Source organism: Osmerus mordax, chromosome 28, assembly GCF_038355195.1.
Source record: "Osmerus mordax isolate fOsmMor3 chromosome 28, fOsmMor3.pri, whole genome shotgun sequence".
Taxonomy (NCBI): Eukaryota; Metazoa; Chordata; class Actinopteri; order Osmeriformes; family Osmeridae; genus Osmerus; species Osmerus mordax.
In genome coordinates, this window is record NC_090077.1 from 1003093 (window position 1) to 1030066 (window position 26974).

Below are 26974 nucleotides of genomic sequence, written 5' to 3' on the forward strand. Positions count from 1 at the left end.
AGGTATGTGTTCTTTTAACACAGAGATCATTGTCATAACACAGAGATCATTATCAAACGTTGAGTTCCTTGTTTGAACTTGTTTGTTTCAAGTCTGATGCTTGTTAGTGCATGTTTAAGGTGTGCTGAAGGACAGCGTGTGTGTGTGTGTGTGTAAGTTCTAATATGAGATTTATCTGACCCAGAAATGAAGAACTCGGCCCAGTGGATGTCATGTGGTCAGTCTTTCAGCCAGAACCTGGTCTGGAGACCCAAGTTCTGCATCCTGTCTGACTACCAGATGCTGCTACTGGACAAACATGAGGTTGGAGGAATGTGTGTGGTAAACATAGAGAGAGAGATAAAGAGAGAGAGAGACTCAGACAGAGAATTATTATGTGAGTGAGAGAAATAGACAATAAGATAGTGTTTCTTTATCTGGGATTCTTGACGGTTCTGCTCCTCCTCTCAGATTCATCCGTTGTTTCTACAAGAGAAGAGGGTGGAGACATGTACATTCTGGTTGCTAAGACACACCCTCAGAGTTCCTCCCGAGAGCCACGCCCCCAAGGAACCCTTGGCCCCGCCCACAGACAGCGGTGAGTCAGTCAGTCAGCTGGGTTCTCAGTCTGTCAGTCGATGTTCCCAGGAACCTACAGGAACAGCTACCTCTGCTAACCCTAGCAGGAATCCATACACACACACATAGACACACACAGACAGACACACACAGACAGAGCTGACTGGGCTCAGTGCAGCCGTGGAGTTATGGAGTTTGCGGTGGACTTTTTCAAAGCGGAGAACGTCCATGGTAAGAGACCCGCACACGTATGCGTTTCCATGCAAACGGGAGAAGGGGAGCAGAGGGGGCGGATTAGGACAAGGAAATTATTTTTGTTTTGATTTGCACTTCTGTGATTGTATTATTTTTGTATTTATTTTGTTCCTCCACTCCCAGTGCTGAATGAATGTTTATGAATGTCTGTATTTTTATTCTGTGGCTCAAACTGGAGGCCTCGCACTTTATTATCAGGGATATTGTCATCAGTTGGACTCCTATCTAGTGCTGCTGACAGTGTTGTCTGTGTCATTAGACAGATTAGTACAAACAAGTGGGAATAGGCAAGAAGAAAAGGCACCAAGATGCTTGAAACACCAGGCTTATGGTCTAGACCCTAGTTAACACCGTGGTAAGAGTCTGAACCTCAGACTCTCTCTCCGTGGACTCTAGTCTAGTTGTTACTGAGCATCATTGTCGGGTGACTTGTGCCTAGTTCACACCATAGAACAAGAGAGGAGTCTTCCTGAGTCTTGTGAGGAGAGATTAGCTGCTGGTTCAGACGAGGCCTGCTCAGAAGCAGGCTGGGAGGAAGTAATCGTGATGACATGTCAGAATACTAGTAATCTGCTCTAATCTCGTACAGAATCAACAATTTGTTTTGGAGTTGGTGTGTGTTATTTCCGTGTGTACTTTGTGTGTGTGTGTGTGTGTGCTGGGGGTGTCTGAGATTATGACTCAGGCAGATACATGAACACTGTTCTGCATCCTGGGGTCCTCACAGCATTTTCACATCTTCCTCAATGAGACAAAGAGAAGCCTTGGTAGGGGGCCAGTATACAGTAGATTGAATTTCTATCCACCATCTAATTTATTCCCTCACCCAGTTGGCTGTTAGCACACATGCTGGATCCTTACTGCTGTGTGTGTCTCCACAAAAGCAGGTTTTTCCTGTCCACATCAGATCGATGATTTATAAATGAGCGAATTGCTGAAGTGGTTAATTAGTCATCAAAATGATGACCAAGACACACTTCACAAAGATGCTGTTATAATATATTATAAAAACGATATTAGTTATATTACAAACGATAGTGTTTATTCTAAATATGTTGTATTGAGAGAACCAGGTCAGGCTGTGTGTTTTGGAGAACCCGTGCCAGAGCATCATGTTCTCATCCCCCCCGGACACAGAGAACCGTGTATGACTCGGATCAGAACCGGCGGAAACAGAGGTTAGGTCAGAGGTCAGGTCACTCTTAGTCAGGAGGACTCTTTTGTTTATTTTTTATCTCTTTCTGTATTTCTTTCTTAATTCATTTATTTTTCTTCCTTTCTCTGTTTTTACCAAGAAATACCCCAAACTTCGGTGTCAGGGGGAGATTAAGATAGAAAGATACAAACATAACGAGAGATTACTTTTGGTGTTTGGGCTTTCTTTTTCAAATGAGTTAAAAGAAATAAAACATGACAGATAAAGATTGGAATGCTGCCGGGCATTGTGATTCTTGGAATCAGAGGAATAACTAGAAAAGCCAATCAATCCTTCAACATCGAAAAAAAGATTGAGAGGGTTGAGAGAGAGGGTGAAGGGTGGAGAGTCCGAAAAGAGTTAAGAGAGCAAGAGAGAAAAGAAGCCGCGGTTTGAGTCTGGACCCACATACAGGATCACCGTGCCTGGAGTCTCCTCTCTGCAGTTCCACAGTGTCTCCAGAGGAGGGCGCTATACGCTCACAGTTTGATTGAGAGAAGTTCTTCTGACACACACACACACCACCAGCACCATCACACATGCACACACCCCACATGCTGCAAAACAGTATGAAGGGGCTTTGACACACACACAATTGACATCACCACATGCGCTGTCCTCATGGCCTTAGATAATGACGGTCTTGTTTACATCCAGTGTTGGTGTGTGTTTGAGTGTTTGAGTGTGTTTGAGTGTGTGTGTTTGAGTGTGTTTGTGTGTGTGTGTGTGTGTGTGTGTTTGAGTGTGTGTGTGTGTCTTCTTGACCCTGTTCCTCTGTCTCAGTGTTGCCAGCTGTTGACACACACGTCTGGTCTGACTGTAAGTGAAGGCAGGCACAGTAGCATTCCTGCGACGGTGTTGTGATCACCTCGCCTCTACAACATTCCCTCACTTCAGCCAGCCTCAGACAAGACTGGGCCTGTTATAGACCCAGCTACAGAGACTCCCCCCTCCGTCCCGTGCCCCCTCCACGGCTGAGAGTGGATCCCTGACTGGCTGTGTCTCAAAGGAGAAGTGTTCAGGAGAGCCAGCGGGTTCTTCGTGCGCAGCTGTTGATCACCGTTGGGTTTTTGTGGCGAGGGATCAGACTTGGATGAGTGTTTCCGCCTGGTCTGAGTGTCCGCCAGCTAGTCCAGACGTCAGCTAGCTAGTCTGAGCGTGTTTAGGGTGGCCAGACGGCGGTGTTGGGGTCTGTTTGGGAACGTCGTAGCCGTCGCGCTCGTTGGGGGAGGTGGGATGTCAGAGGCTGGGAAGGGGCGGGGCCAGGACAGGAAGTGGTACCACTACAGACTGCTGGGTCGGAACCGCCTGCGCAGACGAGCCAGTCGCACCAGCCGCAGAACCAGCAAGGGTGAATACTTCACCTGCTTTCTGATTGCCTGTGGATCTGGTGTTGCTGGTCCTTGTGTTGCTTGTGTTGGGGGTGAGGGGTGGGTGAGGAGGGGGTTGCTGTGGTTGTGAGAAAGGACAATGCCCTCAGTTTGAAGTGTGTGTGTGTGTCCAGATGTTCCTGCTGAGAGACAGAGACGCAGACAGAGCATGCCAAGCAGCCCCTCCTCCTTGGACACGCCCTCCACACCCTGTAAAATCACGGTGAGCCACACACACACACACACACAGTTGCCCTCCCACACACAGAGCCAGACAGGCCTGATGCGTTTCTTTATAAATAATGCAGAATATTTGTGTGTTTACCATTGTGTCCCATCACTCACACACAGATTGTGGTCCATCGAGGTAATCCATACTGTGTTAATCTGGTCCTAATCTGAGCAACATTCCAGCCGTTCATGTTCCTCCTACTCCGCGTCCACTCACCCCCCCCCCCCCACCCCTCTCTCTCTCTCTGTCACACACACGGCTCATACCAGCCTGCAGTTTCCATGGCAACGGGGGCTTAGAGGAGTCGCGTAGCAGCACTGCTGCCTGTGTGTGTGTGTGCGCGTGCGAGTGCATGTGTGTTAGAGAGTGTGTTTGGTCACATGCTTGTGTGTGTATGTTTGCATAAAGAGCAGATGTGTCTGAAAGATCCACATAACAATGCTCAACTCCAAGTCACGGATGTTTTCAGACAGAAAGGGAGAGAATGAGAGAGGGGAGGAGCAATCAGACTAGAGGGGGGTGATGAGAGAGGGGGGAAGGGAGAGAGAGGGGGGGGGGGTGATGAGAGAGGGGGGAAGGGAGAGAGAGAGAGAGGGGAGGAGGACAAAAGGATAAACAGAGAGCAGCTCTGGTGTTGACATCCATGTTGTTGGGGTTTTTAAATGAAAGGAGAGGAGAGTGACTGAATTCCTCTCCCTCTCCTCTCTGCTCCTCCCCTCCCCCGGCCCCTCCCCCCACCCCATCTCCCATTGGCCGTGGCTCCTCCTGGCCCCTCCCCCTGCAGGCTTTCCTGACGCGGCGGCTGAAGTCCTCGATCAAGCAGACTAAGAGCCAGCCCAAGCTGGACCGACACAGCAGCCTGCGGAGCATCCTGCCTGCTTTCAGAACCGCCGCCGACCATGACAGGTAGGAACACACACATGCACACACACACACACACACATGTGTGTAAGCACACACACACACCCACACATGCACACACACGTACATACACTGACATACACCGCTGTGCATACACACACACAAAAGACGCAGGTACAGGCGTACAATCACAGGATGTTATACGATGTACATACACAAATAATTGTGCACACACACAATAGATGCAGGTGCGCACGTTCAAACACAGGATGTTATCAAATGTACACACACACACACACACAGGATATGCAGAAGACACAGGTACAACAAGCTATTTACGATCACACTCTGGACACACAGGCGGTGCATGGATACACACACACTGCACGTGCCCACACACACACACACTCTGTCGTGCTGATCTGCTCTCTGATGTGTCAGCCATCACACAGCCTCTACCAGCGTGAGGGTGACACAGCCTCTAACACAGTGAGGGTGATACAGCCACTACCACAGCCTCTATAACACAGCCTCTATTACACAGCCTCTATAACACAGCCTCTATAACACAGCCTCTATAACACAGCCTCTATTACACAGCCTCTATAACACAGCCTCTGTAACACAGCCTCTGTAACACAGCCTCTATAACACAGCCTCTAACACAGTGAGGGTGATACAGCCTCTACCACAGCCTCTATAACACAGCCTCTCCTGGTTGATGAGCTTGCCGCGTCAGATGGAATATGAATGAAGGAGTGTGTGTGTGTGTGTGTTTCTGAATGTCAATGAAGAAGTGTGTGTGTGTGTGTGTTTCTGAATGTCAATGAAGGGGTGTGTGTTTCTGAATTTGAAAGAAGGAGTGTGTGTGTGTGTGTGTGTATGTGTATCTCTGAATGTGAATGAAGGAGTGTGTTTTTCCCGTGAGCAGTGTGAGTAATAGTTACTTCCTGGTGATCACCTCCACCTCTCTACAGGAATGGTATCCTCCATGTTCTCTGCTGCACCTGCCAGCCAGCCAGTCGACCAGCCAGTCAACCAGCCGGCCAGCCAGTTAGTCAGTCAATTAGTCAGCCAGCCTGTCAGTCGACTGGTCAGCCAGTCTATTCATCAGCCAGGCCGGTGAAGCTGAACTTAGCTAGCCAGATGCTACCTGCTAGCCACGCACGGCTCTGCTAGCCAGCTAGCTACACATAAATAACCACTGCTGTGTATGTGAGTGTGTGTGTGTGTGCAGCTCCTGGCATGGTGCCCACTAGGGACTAGCCTCATTAATTCCCCTGTAGCCTGGTCGTCTTTAAACCCCTTTAGGACCTCCTGAGTCTGGGCCTGTTCTCTGGCCTCTCTCCCCTCCTCTCTCTCTCTATTTCTCTCTCCCTCCTTTCTCTCTTCCGCTCTCTCCCTTCCTCAGCCTGTCCCTGGGTAGACTGCCCCCTCCTCTTCTCTTAATCTCCCCCCTCTCTCCTTCCATCTGTCCTCCCTGGGTTGGGATGGAGAAGGGTGAAGGTTCCATATGCCAGATTTGTCTGCTGGGGTCAGTTGTGCTGGAGGTCAGGCTGTAGGTGTACAGTCTGCTGGTGGATGTGATGGACTACTGTTTATGTGCAGTGTGCTGGTGTATGACAATATGACTACGAGGGCTGGGCCTATATCCTGGTGACTCTCTGGTATCAGAATTATGTACTGTCTAACCAGAACGTGGGCCAGCTGGACAGTATGGAAGAATGATCTGGATGTGTAGGTCTATATGCTGGCTTGGTAATGTGGTAAACAGTGGTAATCTGATGCTGTCGCCGGTGAATCCTGCTGATCTCCGCAAAGCCTCCAGCCTATCTTGTTATCAAGGATTTATTGGGGTTTAAATGAGAGCTTAACCCAATCCTTGACCATTTGCAGCACTTGAGCAATTCACGCAGACAGGAAGAGGCGCGCGGCCGCCTGCTGTCTGAGCGGAGCGGAGACGCGAGGCGCTCGCTCACGGGACGACAACGTTAACCACTCACTTACCGCGGCGAGGAGCCGATCCGTTACCCCGGCGGCAGCGAAAAATATCACTCCGCTAAACGTATGGTTGTCATAGAAACAACGGAACCTGTGTTCGACTCCTGTCTTGCCCGGAGTGCGGGAGCTCCGCACGGTCTCCTCTCTCTGCCGTTGTCCTGGCGACTGGAGATGTGTCTGTAGCGTCTGTACGTGCTGAGTGTGCGAACACAGACGGAAGGTTAAATAAATACAGCAAAGCTGTAGCCAAATACAGGCCAAGCCAGCAAGCCAGTCAGTTAGCCAGTTAGCCAGTCAGTTAACCAGCAAGCCAGTCAGTTAGCCAGTCAGCCAGTCAGTTAGCCAGCCAGTCATTTACAGTAGCCAGTCAGTTAGCCAGTCAGTTAGCCAGCCAGTCAGTTAGCCAGTCAGTTAACCAGCAGGCCAGTAAGTTAGCCAGTCAGTTAGCCAGCCAGTAATTTAGCCAGCCAGTTAACCAGTCAGTTAACCAGTCAGCCAGTCAGTTAACCAGTCAGCCAGTCCGTCGATCAGCCAGCCAGCTAGTCAGTGAGTAAGCCATCCATCAACAGTAACAAATCAGTCAGTAACAAATCAGTCAGTAACAAATCAGTTAGCCAGCCAGCATGGCATATGGGCTCCCTTGGGGCATCAAGCCCCTGGGAGCATGGAACACTACCAAAACCTCTGGAGGGAGGGAGGGAGGGAGGGAGGGAGGGTGGGAGGGTGGGAGGGAGGGTGGGAGGGTGGGAGGGAGGGTGGGAGGGTGGGAGGGTGGGAGGGAGGGAGGGAGGGAGGGAGGGAGGGAGGGAGGGAGGGTGGGTGGGTGGGTGGGTGGGAGGGAGGGTGGGACGGATAGCGAGAGATTATCAGGGAGAGGGCTCTAACAGAGAGTGATGTACTGTGAGTGACTGCTCTATCCCTTGAGGCACATCACCACAAAGACACCAGGACAAAGACCACACACACACATGAACCCTCACACACACACACACACAGATACTGTACACACCCACAAACACGCACACACACACAGACACACACAAACGCAAGCATGCATGCAGAAGCGCACACACACACAGACTGTACATGCACTAGGCAAAAGGGGGCAGGGCTCTGTGTGCTCACACTGGAGAGAGGGAGGGAGGGGGGGGGTGGAGGGGCAGAGAGAAGAGGGGAGAGGTAGAGAGGAGAGGAACAGAGAGGGATCGCACTCCGAAGCACTGTCAGATCGAGGAAGCAAGGGATGTGTAACCCAGTTAGAGGAGAGGAGAGGGGGATGAGCAGAGGAGAGAGGGGGAGGAAGTAGGGCAGGCTAGGTCTCACTGTAGGGGAGGAGAAGAAGGCCAGAGGAGGAGCTGGAGATGGAGAGAGAGAGACTGAGATAGAGAGATAGATCATCGAGAAAGACAGACAGTATTATTAGCATTAGCAGCATTAGCAACAGAAGGGGTTATAATAGCCAGGCTGTATAGGGCCTTTCATCTTCCATCCTAGTGCATGAAACTTTGATCCTCCCCCTCCTCCTCCTCCTCCTCCTCCTCCCTCTCCTCCTCCTCCATTCTGACGGAATGTCTGGTGAGTATTCTATTCCGCCTCACACCCCATCCATCACTCGCTGTGCTGCGTGTGTGTGTGCTGTGTGTGTGTGCTGTGTGTGTGCTGTGTGTGTGCTAGGGAAGGCTCCTGCGTTATCTGAACACGGCGTCAGCTCCTCTTGTCTTTTTGTGTCAAGCGTGTGCAGGCTGTGTTCATGGCGTGTTCTGGGAGACTTCAGGCGTGTTCCCGTGTGAGCCGGAGCGAAGTGTTCCGTGGGGACTTGCCTGCCAACTCTGGTATGCCGACGTTTCCACGGCGCGTCTGATTGGCTGGCTGTATATGCACATGAGGATGCTGAGCCTTTGTCCCCTATGAGAAGGAGGTGTTTAGAACCAGGCCGTGGTTGTGTCTTGGCTGTTTAGACTGTGTGTGCGTGTGGATGTGTGTGTGGGTGTGTGTGTGTGTGGGGGGGGTTTGGATTCCCATTCTTTGTCCACAGAGATAATGAATGTTTGAGAAGGCATCCTGAGGTTGTGCGATGGTTAGTGGTTGGTTGTGGAGATGGAATATTAATGCCCCTAGGTGCTGCTTGACTAATGTCATGGTTTTTACTGTAATGAGCATGATGATACATTTAGTCATTTAGCAGACACTCTTATCCAGAGCTGATGATGATGATGATGAAAGCTAGATGTCGACTGTGGGGAGACATGAGGACGTCTCTGGCGGACAGTCTGCATGCAGAATCATCTTTCACTTCTAAGATGCTGTCAGTCAGATATCTGTTCTCAAGGCCTCTGAAATATTCACTACATATGAGCCCTACTGTGCTGTGTGTGTGTGTGTGTGTGTGTGTGTGTGTGTGGGGCTAGAGGATGTGTGCATTTGGTTAGTCTGTGTGTCTACACGGTGTATGTATTTAGGCTTGTGTGTGTGTATACTTGTGTGTGTGTCCACAGTAGCATTGTGTAGCTAGCGAAACGGTGCATCGGTGCAATGAGGGATCGAGTGTGTGTGTTTAGCTGGCGTCTGGTGGCGGCTCCCTAGAACGTCTGTCACGTTGTCGTTAGCGATGGAACCGTTGCCAGGTTAGGCCAGAACATGACATCACTCAGTGTTGCAGTCAGAGCTCAAAACTGTGAGAAGTCTGCTGCTCTCTTAACAACACACACACATGACATCACCCCAGCTGAATACAGTCATTGAATGTTACGAAAACACTTACTTTATACACGCACAAACACACAGGAATACTCACACAGACAGACAGACACACACCCAAACACACTCACACATTCAGAGGTAATACCAGGATTTAGAGTAGGTCTTTCACCTTTGCTCCTTGCCTATTCCACCAACCATATTATACGACTAAGCTGATTGGATAAAAAGGGTTGCTAATTGGGATCGCCATGGCGATGGGAGGGATTACACAATGTCAAGCTTCGGAGACTCAACAACAAGAATTACCTGCAGTGTGTGTCACATGCCTCCTGTGTTGTAATGAATGTATTCAGCATCACAATTATGTGATCTTTGGACCTGCAAAGGGATTAGGCTGATTTGTGTTTATGTTTGCCTGTGTGCGTGCCTGTGTGTGTGCCTGTGTGTGTGCCTTGGTGTGTGTCTGTGTGTGTGCCTGTGTGTGTGTCTGTGTGTGTCTGTGTGTGTGTGTGTTCCCAGGTCTCATCTGATGCCGAGGCTGAGAGAGTCTCGCTCCCACGAGTCGTTGCTGAGCCCTGGTGCTGCTGTCAGGGCCCTGGACCTCAGCATGGACCAGCAGGTCCTCATCAAGCCCGTCCACTCCAGTATCCTGGGCCAGGACTACTGCTTCGAGGTGACCTCACACACACACACACATACACAGCGCGCACACACACACGTATACACGCCACAAACACACGTGCACACACATTAAGGAGTGCGTGTGTACGTGTGTGTGTGTGTGTGTGTAGGTGACCACGTCCACAGGTACCAAGTGCTTCTCGTGTCGCTCGGCTGCAGAGAGAGACAAATGGATGGAGAATCTGAGGAGGGCCGTCCACCCCAACAAGGTGAATACCTTCCTGTACCATGATTCAATACAATACAATACCATTGAACCGAGCACAGTAGATTAGTATAGAACAGAGTAGAGTGAAATAGAGCAAAGCAGAATGGAAGTATAGAAGAGTACTTCAGAGTATGGTAATGTAGAATGCAGTCATTATTTCCAGATGATGGTTCTGTCCTCAGGACAAAAGTAGAATATAAAAAAAGAGTAATGTTCTCTTGATTAAGCAGTCTTGTTTTCGGTGCGTGTGCGTGTGTGCGTGTGTGTGTGTGCGTGTCTCCAGGACAACAGCAGGCGTGTGGAGAACCTACTGACCGTGTGGGTGGTGGAAGCAAAGGACCTCCCCGCCAAGAAGCGCTACTTCTGTGAGCTGTGCTTGGACGACACGCTGTTCGCTCGCACCACCTGCAAGCTCCGCGCCGACAACATCTTCTGGGGCGAGCACTTCCACTTCAGCAGCCTGCCCGACGTGCACAGCCTCACCGTGCACGTGTACAAGGAGACCGACCGCAAGAAGAAGAAAGACAAAAACAGCTACGTGGGATTGGTCAACATCCCCGTCGCCGCGGTGACCGGACGGCAGGTGGTGGAGAAGTGGTACTCGGTCTCCACGCCCAACCCCAACAAGGGCAAGACCCCGGTTCCCATGGTGAGGATCAAGGCGCGCTACCAGAGCCTGAACATCCTGCCCATGGAACAGTACAAGGAGTTTGCAGAGTTCATCTCCAACCACTACCTGCTGCTCTGCTCCCTGCTGGAGCCCAGCATCAGTGTCCGCAGCAAGGAGGAGGTGGCAAGCGCCCTGGTGCACATCCTGCAGAGCACGGGCAAGGCCAAGGTGAGACCTGCTCACTACACACTATCTACTAACTCACTACACACTAACATCCTGCAGAGCACGGGCAAGGCCAAGGTGAGACCTGCTCACTACACACTATCTACTAACTCACTACACACTAACATCCTGCAGAGCACGGGCATGCCAAGGTGAGACCTGCTCACTACACACTACACACTATCTACTACCCTCTACCTACTACAGAGTACTGTTCAGAGAAGCGTTCCAGTGTGACCATGTCCTTACTCCATCACCATGGATACAGCAAAGTGCACAGTGCTTCCAGCATATCCACGAAGCACCAGTCGACTGTAGATCGCCGCGTCAGACCTTTTTGCTAATTATCTCATCAAACCTTCTCCCTACCGTCCCCCTGCTATAAAACTATGCACCGAGACCAACGACTGGTTGTGTGTGTGCCTGTGCATGTATGCAAATGTCTGTGGGCACAAGGACGTCCTCTACAGCTGTTTAAGATTTTGCAGCAGACTGAGTTTTCTCCCATGTTCTGTCCTGTCCCTCTGGTCTCTCTCATGTCCCAGGACAGACAGACAGGCAGACAGACAGACAGGCGGAGGAAGTGTGTAAGGAGGGAGGGATGGCGGGGGAGGCGAGTAAAGGAGGGAGAAGATGCTAGATCCATTAGCCCGGGATCAATAAAGGAAGAATGAGTCATCATCACTACTGTCTAGACTCTGCCTCATCTCTGTCTCTCTCCCTCTCTGCCTAGTCTCTCTCTCCCTCTCTGCCTCGTCTCTCTCTGTCTCTCTGTCTCTCTCTCTTCCTCGTCTCTCTCTGTCTCTCTCTCTCTGTCTCTCTCTCTCTGTCTCTCTCTGTCTCTCTTCCTCGTCTCCCCCTCTTTCTCCTCTCATGTCTCATAAATCTCTTTTTTTTTCTCCCGCCATCTCTGTCAGCCTTTCTATTTCAGGGACTCTTTATACTTCAGCTCTCGTGGTGTGTGTGTGTGCACGCTTGTGTGTCTGTGTGTTTGTATCACAGTGGAGAGCTGACCTCTGACCTCCAGTGTTCCCTCTGCTCCTCAGGACTTCCTGACCGATCTGATGATGTCAGAGGTGGATCGCTGCGGCGACAACGACCACCTGATCTTCAGAGAGAACACCCTGGCCACCAAGGCCATCGAGGAGTATCTCAAACTGGTGGGCCAGAAGTACCTGCAAGACGCTCTGGGTAGGTACACGACAACACAACACAGTACAGTGGAGTATGTTGAAGGAGGACACTTAACCGGTGGGTCATAAGTACAGTAGAGTACAGCATAGCAGCCTTTCTCAACCCTGGTCCTCGGAACTTCCTGCCCTGCATGTTCTAGACGTTTCCGTGCTCCAACACACCTGGTTCAAATGAACGGGTCGTTTTCAAACTCAGCAGAAGCCTGATAACGCTGGTTCATTTGAACCAGGTGTGCTGGGAGAGGGAAACATCTTAAACATGCAGGGCAGGCATTCCCCAGGTCAGGACCAGGATTTAGAGAGCCTGACTCTGTGCCGTATTGTTTGGTGGACTAGGCTATGGGAGCCCAACCCTCTGACCCTTCACCCTGCTCCCCCCCTCCCCCTCAAGGTGAGTTCATCAAGGCTCTGTACGAGTCAGATGAGAACTGCGAGGTGGATCCTGGGAAGTGTTCGTCCAATGACCTGCCAGAACACCAGAGCAACCTGAAGATGTGCTGTGAGCTGGCCTTCTGCAAGATCATCGACTCCTACCGGTAACACACACACAGGCCTCACACACACACACACACACACAGGCCTCACACACACACACACACAGGCCTCACACACACACACACACACAGGCCTCACACACACAATCACAGGCCGCACACACACTCCCAGGCCGCACGCTCACCAGGGAACCATCCGTTCCGCAGGGTGTTCCCCAGGGAGCTGAAGGAGGTGTTTGCGTCGTGGCGTCAGGAGTGCAGCAGTCGGGGTCGACCCGACATCAGCGAGCGTCTGATCAGTGCCTCTCTCTTCCTGAGGTTCCTCTGCCCCGCCGTCATGTCCCCGTCCCTCTTCAACCTCACGCAGGAGTACCCCGACGACCGAACCGCACGCACCCTCACCCTCATCGCCAAGGTCACCCAGAACCTGGCCAACTTCACCAAGTTCGGCAACAAGGAGGAGTACATGTCCTTCATGAATCAGTTCCTGGAGCACGAGTGGACCAACATGCAGCGCTTCCTGCTGGAGATCTCCAACCCCGAGACCATCTCCAACACGGCGGGCTTCGAGGGCTACATCGACCTGGGCAGGGAGCTCTCCACCCTCCACGCCCTGCTCTCAGAGGCCCTCAGCCAGCTGGACCAGGTACACCAGCCAGCCAGTCATACCGCTAGCTTGCTAGTTATACGTTAGCTAGCTAGACATTCCGTTAGCTAGCTATACATTCCATTAACTAGCTAGACATTCCATTAACTAGCTAGACATTCCGTTAGCTAGTCAACTAAACTACATTTAACTACAACTAATTTTAAATGTTTGTGTCATGCAGTCAACCGTGTCAAAGATGGCTCCCCTGACCCGGATCCTACGGGAGGTTACGTCAGCACTGACCAATCCAGGGGCTGTAGGGGGTCAGGTCTCCTCCCCCAGGTCCAGCTTGGCCACGCCCCCTCTGTCCCCACCTCTCTCCGCTGCCTCCATCTCCACTGGCCTCCACAGCATGGGTCTGGACGGACCAATCACAGGGTAGGTCAGGCACCAATCACACAACCAGCCCATAGGTTACGACACACCTACTTCAGAGGTCAACCTTGTCAGCGTGCAGACTTTTCGATTTATATTCTTCTTCATTTAAAATGTTCCTTCCCTGACTCAGTTGCTGTGTCCTTCTTCAACCTTCTCTCCCCCTTCCTCTCCCTTCCTCCCCCTCCTCCCCCTCCTCTCCCTCCTCGTCTCTCCTGTCCTCCAGGATGGTGGACTTCACCAGGCTTCCATCTCCGACCCCAGAGAACAAGGACCTGTTCTTCGTGACCAAGGGCTCCGGTCTGCAGCCGTCCGGCCTCCAGCAGTCTCCCGCCCGCAGCTCCAGCTACTCCGAGGCCACCGAGGCCGACGCCCTGGCCAATGGGAGTAGAGGTGTTTCCATGACGCTAGCCAATGGCAGTAAGAGCCTGTCCCTGGTGGACCTACAGGACCGCAGCCTAGACAGCCCAGCAGGCCCCGCCCTCTCGCCGACTGACGGCAACGACAGCCAATCACCTGTCGGCTGGACCACCCGTGCCCCCCAGATGGCTCCCACCCTCAGGAGGACAGGCCACGCCCCCAGCACCGACTCCGCCTCCGGCCGTTCCCACCTCCTCCCCCTCTCCTTTCAGAATCCCGTCTACCAGATGGTCTCCATGACGACCGTGTCGCCGCGGCAGCAGGACTCCCCCGTCCTGACCACGCCCCCTCGCGACTCCGGCTCCGACGGACACAGCTCCGCCAGTTCCCACGGCAACGCTGACGAGGTCGGCGGGGGAGGAAAACACGCCTTCCTGACCCAGATGCCTCTCGGCGTGGGGGGAGGCAGCGAGGAATTTGCCCGGCGTTCCGGAGAGTTCTCTCGCCGGCAGCTCTCGCTAACAGAGACTCCGCCCCCAAGCGTCATCGTCCCTCGCCAGAACAGCGCCGGGCCTCAGCGGAGAATCGACCAGCCCCCTCCCCCGGCCACGCCCCCGGCCCCGCCCACCATCAGCAGAGGCCGCACCCCTCCCAGCATTCTGGGCGGAGCCTATCCTGGGCCTAGGCCCGCCTCCGGCAGCATGATGTCATCGTCTCCTGATTGGCCGAGCGGGGGAACGCGGCTCCGACAGCAGTCGTCCTCCTCGAAAGGAGACAGTCCTGAGAGCAAGCAGCGCACCCTCATTAAGGTGACCTTCCACTAACCTCTGACCCCTGGACTCCCTGTTTGAAGACAACACAGACATAAACGCTCATCTCCCATCTCTCCCTTTCTCAACTGTGTGTGTGTGTGTGTCCAGGCGCCCTCCCCAGTCAACCCCAATGCTCTGGACCGTACGGCTGCCTGGCTGCTGAACATGAACGTCCAGTACGTGGAGCAGGAGGGCGGGGCCGAGAGTGACGGCAGGCACAGAGACGACATCACACAGACCGAGAAGGTAACCCTCCTCTCCTCCATCCTCCTTTCCTCTCTTCTATTATCCTCTCTCCTCCATCCTCCTTTCCTCTCTTCTATTATCCTCTCTCCTCCATCCTCCTTTCCTCTCTTCTATTATCCTCTCTCCTCCATCCTCCTTTCCTCTCTTCTATTATCCTCTCTCCTCCATCCCCCTTTCCTCTCTTCTATTATCCTCTCTCCTCCATCCTCCTTTCCTCTCTTCTATTATCCTCTCTCCTCCATCCTCCTTTCCTCTCTTCTATTATCCTCTCTCCTCCATCCCCCTTTCCTCTCTTCTATTATCCTCTCTCCTCTCCTCCACAAGCAGGAAGTTATTTTGCTCCAAGAAGATATCCTTCCATCTCCGCTCCCAGTCTGTGCCTAACCAGCAGGACATGCTAGCTGCCGTGTGTGTATCTCTGTGTCCGGCTCTAACAGCTCCTCTGCGGCCCCCTGCCTCCCCTGTATCCCTCAGTACCAGCAGGAGATCCTGGTTCTCCAGGAGCGTCTCCGGGGAACGTCCCAGCGCCTGGAGGAGTACGAGACCCGCCTGGCGGTGCAGGACGAGCAGAACCAGCGCATGCTGCAGGAGTACCAGGCTCGGCTGGAGGACACGGAGGAGCGCCTGCGCCGCACGCAGGACGACAAGGACCTGCAGATGAAGAGCATCATCAGCAGGTGGGGGCGCTGAGCCTCGACACGAAACGAGTGCGCCCGCGGTTGTGTGAGCCCGCTGCCTCTTGTTCTTGTTGTTTTCTTCTTTGATGGTTGTTTTTTGGTGTTGTCAGGTTGATGTCAGTGGAGGAGGAGCTGAAGAAGGATCACTCAGACATGCAGTCTGTGGTCGACTCCAAACAGAAGATCATCGAAGCTCAGGTACCACCCGGCTCTCTGCGAATGTGTTAGATGTGGTTTTCGAGTGTTTGGTAATGATCAGACGTCATCATGTGAGAGCTAAGGGAACAGCTCCCTCTGGTGCTTGGAACAAGGAACAACATCTACATAAGGCTCAGCGTACCTGTTCTTCTAACTGTCTATCTACCTATCTCTCTACCTGTCTCTCTACCTGTCTGTCTCTCTACCTGTCTCTCTACCTGTCTCTGCCTGTCTGTCTCTCTACCTGTCTGTTTCTCCACCTGCCTGTCTGTGTAGGAGAAGCGGATAGCGTCGCTGGACGCCGCCAACTCTCGTCTGATGGGTGCCCTGAGCCAGTTGAAGGAGCGCTACAGCGTGCAGAGCAGGAACGGCCTCTCCCCCACCAACCCCAGCAAGTTACAGATCACCGAGAATGGAGAGTTCAGGAACAGCAGCAACTGCTAGGCTGGAGGAGGGGCGAGGGGAGGGGTGGGGTGAGGGAGGGAGGGAGGGAGGGGGGGAGGGAGGGGGGGAGTCGAGGGACGGACGGGGCCTTGGGTGGGAAGGGGCAGGATCAACGGGGGGACAAAGGTTGGCCCTGCGAAGTCTGATTGGACACGATTGTGGGAGGAGGGAGGGAGGAGCCGGTACTGCTCACTTGAGAGACAGATCTCCATGGTGACCAGGTGAGGACCAGTAACAGTGTTGTGTGGCCTTCTGGACCCTGTCTGCAGTCTGACCCCAGGCCCTGGACAAACGGGGCGGGCAGGACCTCGCTGCATCACCTGCAGACCTGTGAATGAGCCCTCCCTCCCCCCCAACCCACCTGGAGTTACCTCACCCCCCTCCCCCCCAACCCACCTGGAGTTACCTCACCCCCCTCCCTCCCCCCCAACCCACCTGGAGTTACCTCCCTCCCTCCCCCCCAACCCACCTGGAGTTACCTCACCCCCCTCCCTCCCCCCCAACCCACCTGGAGTTACCTCCCTCCCTCCCCCCCAACCCACCTGGAGTTACCTCACCCCCCTCCCTCCCCCCCAACCCACCTGGAGTTACCTCCCTCCCTCCCCCCAACCCACCTGGAGTTACCTCCCTCCCTCCCCCCCAACCCACCTGGAGTTACCTCACCCCCTTCCCTCCCCCCCAACCCACCTGGAGTTACCTCCCTCCCTCCCCCCAACCCACCTGGAGTTACCTCCCTCCCTCCCCCCCAACCCACCTGGAGTTACCTCACCCCCTTCCCTCCCCCCCAACCCACCTGGAGTTACCTCCCTCCCTCCCCCCCAATCAACCTGGAGTTACCTCACACACCCCCCCCCCCCCATCCCAAACTCTGTGAGATTCCAGCCCCATACCCTGACCTCAGAATTCACCCCACAGCCTTGACCTCCGAGAGGGGCTGCCGATGTCACTTCCTGCCCTACTATACAGAAGGGGCTGCTCTGACAGGAAATACGAAGCTGCGATGCCGTCTGACTTGCTGTAGGTGACAACAACTTCCTCTTTCTTCACTCTCTGTTTGACTCGAACGAACATAGTAGCATCCGTATATCACCTGCACACTAAACTGTATTCTATGTTTGGTTTCAGAACGCATAATCATACAACCTTCCTGTATCTTACCTGTATATGTTGACCTTACCTGTATAACATGTTTACCGTACCTTTTACGTGTTAGCTTACTGCAGACAGTGGATTTTGCATGTACCATATTTACACCTGGACTTCAGGTCGGCTTAGTTTGAACCGAATGGTAAAGAAATATTTTAATTCCCATTATCTGGTGCATCATTTATTAGTTTATAGAGGCTCCACAAAGATGTACATAAAACATTTACAGTATTTTTATGGATTGTTTTGTGGGGAGGGGGGTAGTATTTGTACAGTTCCGTATGTGTTGTGTTGTTAAAAATTACAAGACAACTGTTCTGATGGTTCTAAACTGGTGTTATAGCAGTATATCACTCCTTAACCTGTTCTCTTCAGTCCCCAACCCTCCCCTCCTCCCCTCCTCCTCCTTTCTCCTCCCCCCTGTCACATATGGAGCTGGTCTGTGATGGTAATAAAGTTATGTTATGTTTTAAAATGTTTAAAGATACCTGTCAACTTGTATTGAACATATGTTTTACATTACATTGAAACAGGTCAATATTTATTGATTACATTTTATTTTTTTTTGCTTTATTTTAATAAACAGCCCTCATGTTTAAGAGCCTGTTAAGGGTTTGTTGAGGCATTTCTGAGAGCTGAAGGAAGACGAACATTCTGGACATCCCAGCATCTCCGCGGTAACCAGAGATGCATTCCGTTTGCAACGGCTACCTTGAAACCCTCACCGAAACAGCACAACGCTTTTGTAAGCACACACACATAACTTAAACACGCAAGCTTTATTTCAACACGCTGCCATCTTTTCTTCTCACAGTTCAAACAGTAAATATTAAAGGAAACACAAGGGATTTTAGTGGATTGTGAATAACCCCCCCCCCCCCGTGTTGCCGTAGAGCAATTGCACCTGGACCAGGTGAGGTCAGTACAGCTGGACCAGTTGAGGTCAGTACCTGGCGCCGTACCAGTTGTGGCGCCGAAGGGGGTTTCTGGTGAGGGTCAGGTGGGCCAGCTTGCTGTAACGCTGGTAACCCTCGTACGCCGCCTGAGGAAACTCACTCAGCTCCACCGGACGTCTCCTTCGTCGCCGTAGCGATATGTTACACAGGTCGTCCAGAGGGGTACACATCACACACCCCATCTTCGTCACACACACCTTCAGACTAAGAGCAAACCACACCGGAGAACCTTAGTATATCTAAAACTGTCGGAGATCAGCTCTAAAATCCATGTCCTGATGCTGGGTCATAGTAGGGAGGCACAAGGAGTAAACAAAAACCCTAGGGGTTAATCCGTGGGAGGAAAAACTATTGAAAAATTCTCTACTTTTCTAGTTTCTTGTCTCGTCTGGTCACTTATCTGAACAGGTGGAAAGGTGAGAAATCTCCCTCAGTTTTCTGGAAGGTCCAGGCCTGTTCTGTGCTGTCTATAACCAGAACCGTGAGCCCAGACTCTCTGCATGAGCATCTACCATCACCTGCAGGTCGTAAGACAACAGAGGGACTGATGAACACAGTAGAAAAGTCATGTGAAACTGAATAGTTCCTCTCTATTCTATATTTGTATTACTGTGTTGTTCTGTCAAGATAGTCCAAAAAAACTAACATCTTTAGTCTTAATTTTAATGTGTTCAGTGGTATGGATACTGTCTTTACTTAGCTACAAACTAATCTCATAAATACATTTAATCTAATAAATAAACTTCCACTGAAAATCATCAAGCTAAATCCAGCTAGATTAAGAGTATGACCAAACATACCATGTCTCCGGAGGTTTTTCCGCTGTGACTTTGAGATGGTGCACCACGCAGCTTTGACCAAGACGTACAGTCGTGTCTAGTGTGTTCTGTGGGAACACCTCAACAATACAGTTAAACTAAACGGATAAAACCAAACATAAGTCGACGTGTGATTCTACCAAGCTTTTGTGTTGTCGTCCCTGCTGTCGCCTCTACCGAAGTGCCAGCTTTCCTTCCCACAAACACAAATCCTGAACAACATCCCCACTGATTACCTCTAACTTCTTCCTCGTGATTCTCTGCTGCATTCCAGCTCAACTGACAAAGACACCTCAGTCTCTTCCTCACGGATGGATACAGAAACACACACACACACATATACACACACACACACATATACATACATACATACATACACCTGGACGAATATGCTGACCACAGGAATACCCTGACATGAGAAAGTACTGAGGAATGTTACCCACGGTCAGATAAAGTGACACGACAACACACGTTAAATGTATTTATAATTTCCATGACAACATCCATGACAACATTGTGGTACCCATCTGGATGGGCAGCAACACAGTAAACAATGATAACAGTGATTGTTGTGTTCAGTGTTTTTGACAAGTGAAGTCACAGTGTTTTGTCATTATCAGCATTTAGTCCCTGAATGTCTTCAAGGTCTCTGTCTGGCCAGGTGACCTCTGACCTCCACACAACAGCCAACCACACACCTTCCTGTACCCTAAGCTGTTCCAGAACACCCCCCTCTAACCTCTCCTCACTTCCCCAGCATTGGCTCACTAGTCCGACCTCTGACCAGGAAACAGAACTACGTTTCCTGGTTATGTCACGCCAACTGGACTACAACTCCCAGGGTCACTTCCCCGGGCCTGCAGTGACAGCCAGGATGCTGCTGGTCCTCTTCATGATGTTGGGGACGAACAGCAGGCCGGAAGCCCTCTCGATGCTCTCGATGGGGACCAGGAAGCGTTCCAGCGCGACGTTCTCGTCCACGGGAACGTTTGGCATCACGTAGGGGCGGAGCTCCACCTCGCCGCGAGGCTTCTCCAGGATCAGCACCTTGAAGAAGTGGGTGGGGACCGACACGTGGTTACGGCCAATCACCTGGTAGCGCACGTACATCTTGCCGTCCGCCTCTTGCCTTGGGGCGCACGGGTGCACACACACACACATACATACAAGCGCAAGCATACAGGTAAACACACAACTCAAACGTGGTGCACAAATACAATTTTAAACACTGTTTATTACAGACCTATTATTGTTGTGTGCTTGTGTCAGGTGTGTGTGGTTGTAGTCTCCTACCTGGGCAGGTAGAGGGGTCCAGTGCACACAAACACGTTGAGGTACTGCTTGGTGAGAGAGCGCGAGTACTGCTCCAGTTTGTTCCATCCTTTCTGGTTCATTTGAGGGTGCTGGCGTACAACAAGCACACCAAAAACGCTGTCATCATTAAAGGAGTGACTTTGTACCATATCAAGGCCGTCATGACTGTTAGTGCTTACCTGAGGCGAGACGTTGCTAAGATAGAACGTGTCATCCATTGCCTTCTGGTTCCATTTGTGGTTTCCTGCCGCGGCCAGGTGACCACGGTCAAACCCGCTGCCTTTGTAATCCGCGTTAGTTGATCGGTGGTACATATGCACCGAATCGTCCTCTTTAAAGTCGCAGAACTTCCTGTCAGAAGTTCCTGTGAGTGTCTGAGGAGTGAGGTGCTCAATCACCCAAGCAGCTGTCCGGTTCCTCGGGTCATACGACGTAACGTAAGACTCTCTGGTCTTGATGTTGGCCAGAGACGGGAACCCGTACTTCATAACTGCCGTTGAACGGTTGCCTCCCATCTGACCGCCGCCCCCTTGGTACGGTACAATGTCGGTTGCTGCGTCCACGCTCGGTATGGGAATAACGGGCACCCGACTGAGAAGCCCATGGCTTTCTCCGGTGTCTGCCGTTCTCAGAGACGCACCGACACCAACACCGACTGTCAAGGACACGCCGGAGAAAAACCACTTGGAACAGATAAAACGATACATTCTATAAAAGAGAATTAGGCTTACTTTAATATAAATAATGAATTAATAACTGTCACCAAAAATGTGTTTACGAAGCTCGTCAGTTACTTAAAGCAGGTGTCAAATGCTCAAGCCGAAGCAGTGTGGCGCGTGAATGTGACGACATCACTGTAAATTTAAAGGGGCTCTGACTGTATAGCGTTGGTTGATACACTGTAAGTATAACACACCTCAAATCCATGCTTTAATTTCCTCAATGTCTGTCGTAATCTCACAAATACACACGTACCTCGAAGGTGTCGTTCAAGCCAAGTTGCCGGAGTTCTCTCTGGTTTGGGATTTCGTTGTCGGTTGTTAGTGAAAATGTGTTTAACCGTTGAACTGCCCTGTCAAACGTTCAGCTAGTCTTCAGCTAGTCAGCCAGTCAGTAAATCAGCTAATTAGCCGGTGAGTGTGTAAGTCAGACAGCCACTACAACAGGGTGTATTGTGACAGTGTAGATATCTGACAGACCACGAAACCATTTAATCTCTTTCTTTATTCCATAGCCAAGAAAGGCAACAGCAGCTCTTTTATAACCAATCCAGTGGAGGGTTTGAAATGGCAAAACACTGATTATGCTTCACATCCATCAGACTGATAATGTTTACTTAGAACAAAATAACAATTTCTACCAAAAATATTCAACCAATTTTTATATAGGCCTACATTACAATGTTGACATGACATTTTAGTTTGGCTTGAATGAAATTGTTCACCCTGTGTAAATTGAGAAAGTATTTTATTTCCCCAACAGACAAAAGAAACACACTCCTTGGTCTCCGCGGGGAATCAGATAACAACTTCATTTCAAAAGAACAGAAGAAGAACTTTGCTGGAGTTGATGTCTAATTTCCACTAACTAAGCTGTGATTCGAGAAACAAACTTGATTGACAGCAAGAAAACAACTTTTCACACATAATCGAAGTCCGTCTCCAGTCTCCTCAGGGATGTGACATAGGCTATGATTCGTCAATTTCTGACAGACCAGCCAATCCGAGACAGAGACAGAAGCCAAGTTGTCAAGCCGACCTGCCCAACACACACAGAGAGGATCTCCAACGCCCTTGCAACTCAATCCCCCAGAATGCAACAGCACTGTCAGTTCCAGGTCGCCTAGAGGGGTCATGTAGAGGTCATCGGTGGCTTCAAAGCCACGACCAGGTGAGCTCCACCTCTGGGAGTTTGGCCAGTGCGTGGACTCTAGACGGCCGCTCTGAGCGTGGCGGAGCTGAGCAGGCTGGCGAGGATGAGGAGGGGCAGGGATGAAGAGGAAGAGGACGCTGTGTTGGCCCTCCTGCAGCCCCTCATGCCCTCGCAGCTCAGCGTTTGGCACTGGACCCCCTTGTAGCCCTCGGAGCACACGCACCTCCGCTTGTCCACGCACGTGCCCCCGTTCTGGCACGGCGACAGGTCGTCGTCGCACACATTGGCTGGAAGGAGAGGAGATGGAGAGATCGAGAAGGAGGAGAGGCAGAGAGGAGATGGAGAGATCGAGAAGGAGGAGAGGCAGAGAGGAGATGGAGAGATCGAGAAGGAGGAGAGGCAGAGAGGAGATGGAGAGATCGAGAAGGAGGAGAGGCAGAGAGGAGATGGAGAGATCGAGAAGGAGGAGAGGCAGAGAGGAGATGGAGAGATCAAGAAGTAGGAGAGGAGAGGCAGAGAGGAAATGGAGAAATCAAGAAGGAGGAGAGGAGATGGAGAGATTCAGGAGGAGTTGAGATGGAGAGATTGAGGGGAGAACAGAAGATGGAGAGATTGAGAAGGAAGAGAGGAGATGGAGAGAATGAGAAGGAGGAGAGGAGATGGAGAGAAGGAGGAGAGGAGATGGAGAGGATTTGAGCGGGGAAGAGGACATATGAGGTGAATCGTTTTAGAAAGTGTAACTTTCTGGGCCGGAGAGGCAGCCGAGTACCAGCACTTCTAATCAGCGCCTGGAAACTACCGGTGAGTGATTAAACAGTAATGTTGAATGTCTGCCACGTTATTACACAACCTTGCCGGTCTGCTCCTACTACTGCAGGAGTTCACCCTACCTTCCCTCCCTCCCTCCTCATTCACCACAGCTGCTTTCAGAGAACACCTTTCGTTTCACTTCCTCCCACTTCGCCCCTAAACACACACACGGCAACACTTCCTCATCATATTCTCTCATCTATTTCTCTCTCATCTCCTAAAACACTGCCTCTCTTTTTCCGGTCAACCCTTCTTCATGTAGTCTTTGTCTCCGCCTCTCTTTCTCCCCCTTGCCTCCCCTCCCTCCCCTCCTATCTCTGAACTCACCCACACTCCCTCCAACCCCCATGCCTCTGAACTCACCCACACAGCCCAACATCCAGCTGTATCCGTCCGTACAGCTGTCACACTTCTGCCCTGTGGTGCCGTCTTTGCACTCGCAGAAGCCCGACTCATTACAGCGCGCATGGAGAGACCCCTGCTGGTTACAGTTACATTCTGGGCGACACAAGCAAACAACACTGTTACACTGGGAAAACAAATATCTCTGTTTCAATGGCAGTCTCGGTGATGCAGAGTTGGTGTAGTGTCGTTGGTCGACCAGTAGGTGTCAGTGTGTGTCCCTCTCTGTGACAGTAGGCCTACTATCAGGATTAGATTAGAAACTACAAGTTGACTGAACTGTTTGTCTAATATATGATCACTAGAAAGTTTGTATAGTGTTTACATGTGAAATCGCTTTCCTTTTTATATATATATATATATATATATATGGCTCATAATTAAGCCTGTAGTGTCTGTGTGTGTATATGTCTGTGTGTGTATATGTCTGTGTGTGTATATGTCTGTGTGTGTGTGTGTCTGTGTGTGTGTTGTGGACTGACCAATGCAGACGTTCTCGTCGTCGAGCTCAAGCGACATGTTCCTGAAGTAGCCGAGGCGACAGGACTGACAGTTCTGTCCTCTGGTGTTGTGTTTGCAGCTCACGCACGTCACCACGTTTATGAAGTCGATGTAGCTGCAGCGGTTGGAGTGTCCGTAGCACTCGCAGTCTGACGGACGGAGAGAGAGGAGGGGGGGGCAGACGGGAGGAGGGGAGGGAGAGAGGGGGGGGGCAGACGGGAGGAGGGGAGAGAGAGAGGAGGGGGGGCAGACGGGAGGAGGGGAGGGAGAGAGAGGAGTGGGGGGCAGATGGGAGGAGGGGAGGGAGAGAGACAGGTACTGTATGAAGGAGTGAGACAGGTACTGTATGGGGGGTGAGACAGGTACTGTATGGGGGACTGAGATAGGTACTGTATGGGGGGGTGAGACAGGTACTGTATGAAGGAGCGATTGCCAATTCGGTGACCATCTTGTTAACTGACAGTTTGTTGCTGGTTCCAACGGTATTAATATCCTGTTCATACTGCCAATGTTACCCACCTGTTTACTGACTGTAGGGCCTAAAGCTTGTCAATCTGTTCCAGGGGGTTTACAAGACAGTTTATCTGGATGATCTGGGTTCCAGTCAAGGTGTTAATATCTTACTGGTGTCACATGAACACCTGCTCTCTCCAATGGTCGATCTGGAGCAATTAGTCAGAGACATATGGCCTGGGTAACCCTCAGTAACCTTCAGATCAAGAGGTGGAATCCTCCTACATATGTCACTACGGACTAAAGTGTCTGCTAATTGGACATGTTATTTTTATACTAGACTGTCAACGACATTTAATACGGACACAGAAAATGGGATCAGTGTTTTTTTTACTGATGGAGGTTGGGATGTGGAGTGATCTGGTGAGAAGGGTACCTTGTGTAGCAGAAACCAAACACATGTAGAGACAACACAAGTGAATAAAGGAAGAGATGTGTGAACATGCTGGTAGGCAGTTTTTCCACAGTTACATACGAAGGTTTTGTCCGTATAAGCAATTTCCGCCTCTCAGGGATCTTTAAAATCAATCGAAACAGAATTTGTTTCTCGAAGCAAAAAACAGCTTGGACAAGTGTTCCTCCCTTCCTCTACTGACTCATCGTCTGATGGCGTCTTACCTTGGAAGCTGATGTACGCAATCTTAGACAGCTCACTGAACCTGGGCCCTCCAGGAATCAGCATCTTGACAACATCTTGAAGGATAAAGCACCACAGTTGTGACATCACTGCCAGGAAGCTGGCCCGTTCAAGTCCTGGGGGACTAGAGGGCGATGGACTACAGCACATTCACACGGCTACACACACACAAACACATACACACTGCTAGGGTCAGAGGTAATCCAGGCCTACACACACACAAACACACACACACAACTAGGGTCAGAGGTAATCCAGGCCTACACACACACAAACACACACACACAACTAGGGTCAGAGGTAATCCAGGCCTACACACACACACTGCTAGAGTCACGGGTAATCCAGGCAGTGTATGAACTACAGCAGATACGCAGTCACTAGCTACATAACACAGCACTGCACACGAACAGAACTGCTAGGAATCCAGATACCTTTTTTCTCATATTCTTTCTTGTCAAAATCTTTCTTTTTTTTCTCTTTCTTTTCTTCCTTTTCATTCACTTTCCTGTCCCCTTTGGCTTCAGTAACTGTGCATCAGAGAGAGTGTAAGAGAGCAGAATGGAAAACATTTCCAACGCTTTACACCATCTTTACAGGTGTTGAATAAACCAGGTTTTTATTGTCCTCAGCGTTGAACACAACAAGGTGCTAAAGAGACTATCATCATCATAAATGCCATTTCCCTCTTTAGAGATGTAGTGATTTACAATGTGCCTTTGCAATACAAGGTACCTTCTCCCTCTGCAACTTTCTCTCCTTTTTTCTGTCCTTCCTCCCCTTCTTTTGTCTGTTCTCCTTTCTTTTCTCCACCCTCTTTCTCCGGCTTGCCTGGTTCTGGTTCCGCAGCGTCCGTTACTGGGGCAACAACATCTGTTACTGGGGCAACAGCATCTGTTACTGGGGCAAGAGATTCTGGACCTACTGTGTCTGACCCACCCTCGGGTCCAGCAGCTGCATCAGGAGGTGTGTCTACTAGATCTGGAACTGGATCTGAGGCTGGAGGAGCATCTGGGCCAGGATCTGTTACCGGGGAAACAGCATCAGGACCAACAGCATCGTCTGGTGCAGCAGACTCCGGTACAGGATCTGATACTGGAGCTAAAGCATCAGGAACGGCATCATCCGATCCTGGAGAATCTGGAACGGCATCATCCGGTCCTGGAGAGTCTGGAACGGCATCATCCGGTCCTGGAGAGTCTGGAACTGCATCATCCGGGTCCGCAGAGTCATCTAGAGAGGAAGCTCCACCTGCATCAGATGCGGAGGTTACACTCTCTGGAGGGGGAGGAGCTTCTCTATCTGGGGGTGGGGCTTCCACATCTGGGGGTGGGGCTTCCACATCTGGGGGTGGGGCTTCTCCATCAGGGGGTGGGGCTTCTCCATCAGGGGGTGGCGCTTCTCCATCAGGTGGTGGGGCTTCTCTGTCTGGGGGAGGAGCTTCTCCATCTGGGGGAGGAGCTTCTCCATCTGGGGGTGGGGCTTCTCCATCTGGAGGTGGGGCTTCTCCATCTGGGGGAGGAGCTTCTCCATCTGGGGGTGGGGCTTCTCCATCTGGAGGTGGGGCTTCTCCGTCTGGGGGAGGAGCTTCTCCATCTGGGGGTGGGGCTTCTCCATCTGGGGGTGGGGCTTCTTCATCTGGGGGCGGGGCTTCTCCATCT

At 51.4% G+C, this 26974-nt stretch overlaps 3 protein-coding genes across 4 annotated transcripts; 1 reads left to right on the forward strand and 2 right to left on the reverse strand.

Annotated features, from left to right (window-relative positions):
• Nucleotides 1-695: 695 nt before the first annotated feature.
• LOC136937925 (disabled homolog 2-interacting protein-like) lies at nt 696-16350 on the forward strand. Of its 2 annotated transcripts, XM_067231077.1 has the most exons (15): nt 696-789; nt 3513-3601; nt 4395-4516; nt 9692-9845; nt 9964-10062; nt 10345-10899; nt 11943-12087; nt 12481-12625; nt 12791-13229; nt 13414-13610; nt 13834-14776; nt 14888-15025; nt 15500-15702; nt 15813-15900; nt 16177-16350. In XM_067231077.1, exons 1-15 carry the CDS (start codon nt 747-749, stop codon nt 16342-16344), a joined length of 3528 nt encoding a protein of 1175 aa, XP_067087178.1. In that variant the 5' UTR covers nt 696-746; the 3' UTR covers nt 16345-16350. The 2 variants fall into 2 exon arrangements, with proteins under 2 accessions (XP_067087178.1, XP_067087179.1); XM_067231078.1 differs by lacking the exon at nt 3513-3601 and having other exon boundaries at nt 768-789.
• Nucleotides 16351-19731: 3381 nt separating this feature from the next.
• On the reverse strand, nt 19732-21379 carry LOC136938158 (endonuclease G, mitochondrial-like). The gene is made up of 3 exons (XM_067231429.1): nt 20758-21379; nt 20558-20667; nt 19732-20393 (listed from the first exon to the last, which is right to left on the reverse strand). The coding sequence occupies exons 1-3, from the start codon at nt 21283-21285 to the stop codon at nt 20108-20110; spliced, it is 924 nt and encodes a 307-aa protein (XP_067087530.1). The 5' UTR covers nt 21286-21379; the 3' UTR covers nt 19732-20107.
• Nucleotides 21380-21836: 457 nt separating this feature from the next.
• Nucleotides 21837-26546, reverse strand: LOC136937808 (netrin-G2-like). The gene is made up of 5 exons (XM_067230926.1): nt 26431-26546; nt 25295-25452; nt 24145-24312; nt 23624-23758; nt 21837-22737 (listed from the first exon to the last, which is right to left on the reverse strand). Exons 1-5 carry the CDS (start codon nt 26544-26546, stop codon nt 22508-22510), a joined length of 807 nt encoding a protein of 268 aa, XP_067087027.1. The 3' UTR covers nt 21837-22507.
• Nucleotides 26547-26974: the final 428 nt, after the last annotated feature.

Coding starts and splice junctions, on each gene's coding strand:
- LOC136937925 (XM_067231077.1), top strand. CDS start 747: ATGGAGTTTGCGGTGGACTTTTTCAAAGCGGAGAACGTCCATG. Junction 790..3,512: donor CAAAGCGGAGAACGTCCATG/GTAAGAGACCCG, acceptor GTGTGTGTCCAG/ATGTTCCTGCTGAGAGACAG. Junction 13,230..13,413: donor CCCTCAGCCAGCTGGACCAG/GTACACCAGCCA, acceptor TGTGTCATGCAG/TCAACCGTGTCAAAGATGGC.
- LOC136938158 (XM_067231429.1), bottom strand. CDS start 21,285: ATGTATCGTTTTATCTGTTCCAAGTGGTTTTTCTCCGGCGTGTCCTTG. Junction 20,668..20,757: donor TTAGCAACGTCTCGCCTCAG/GTAAGCACTAAC, acceptor GTTGTACGCCAG/CACCCTCAAATGAACCAGAA. Junction 20,394..20,557: donor GGACCCCTCTACCTGCCCAG/GTAGGAGACTAC, acceptor GTGCGCCCCAAG/GCAAGAGGCGGACGGCAAGA.
- LOC136937808 (XM_067230926.1), bottom strand. CDS start 26,546: ATGACTCTGCGGACCCGGATGATGCAGTTCCAGACTCTCCAGGACCGG. Junction 23,759..24,144: donor CGACGAGAACGTCTGCATTG/GTCAGTCCACAA, acceptor TGTGTCGCCCAG/AATGTAACTGTAACCAGCAG. Junction 22,738..23,623: donor CTGGATGTTGGGCTGTGTGG/GTGAGTTCAGAG, acceptor CTCTCCTTCCAG/CCAATGTGTGCGACGACGAC.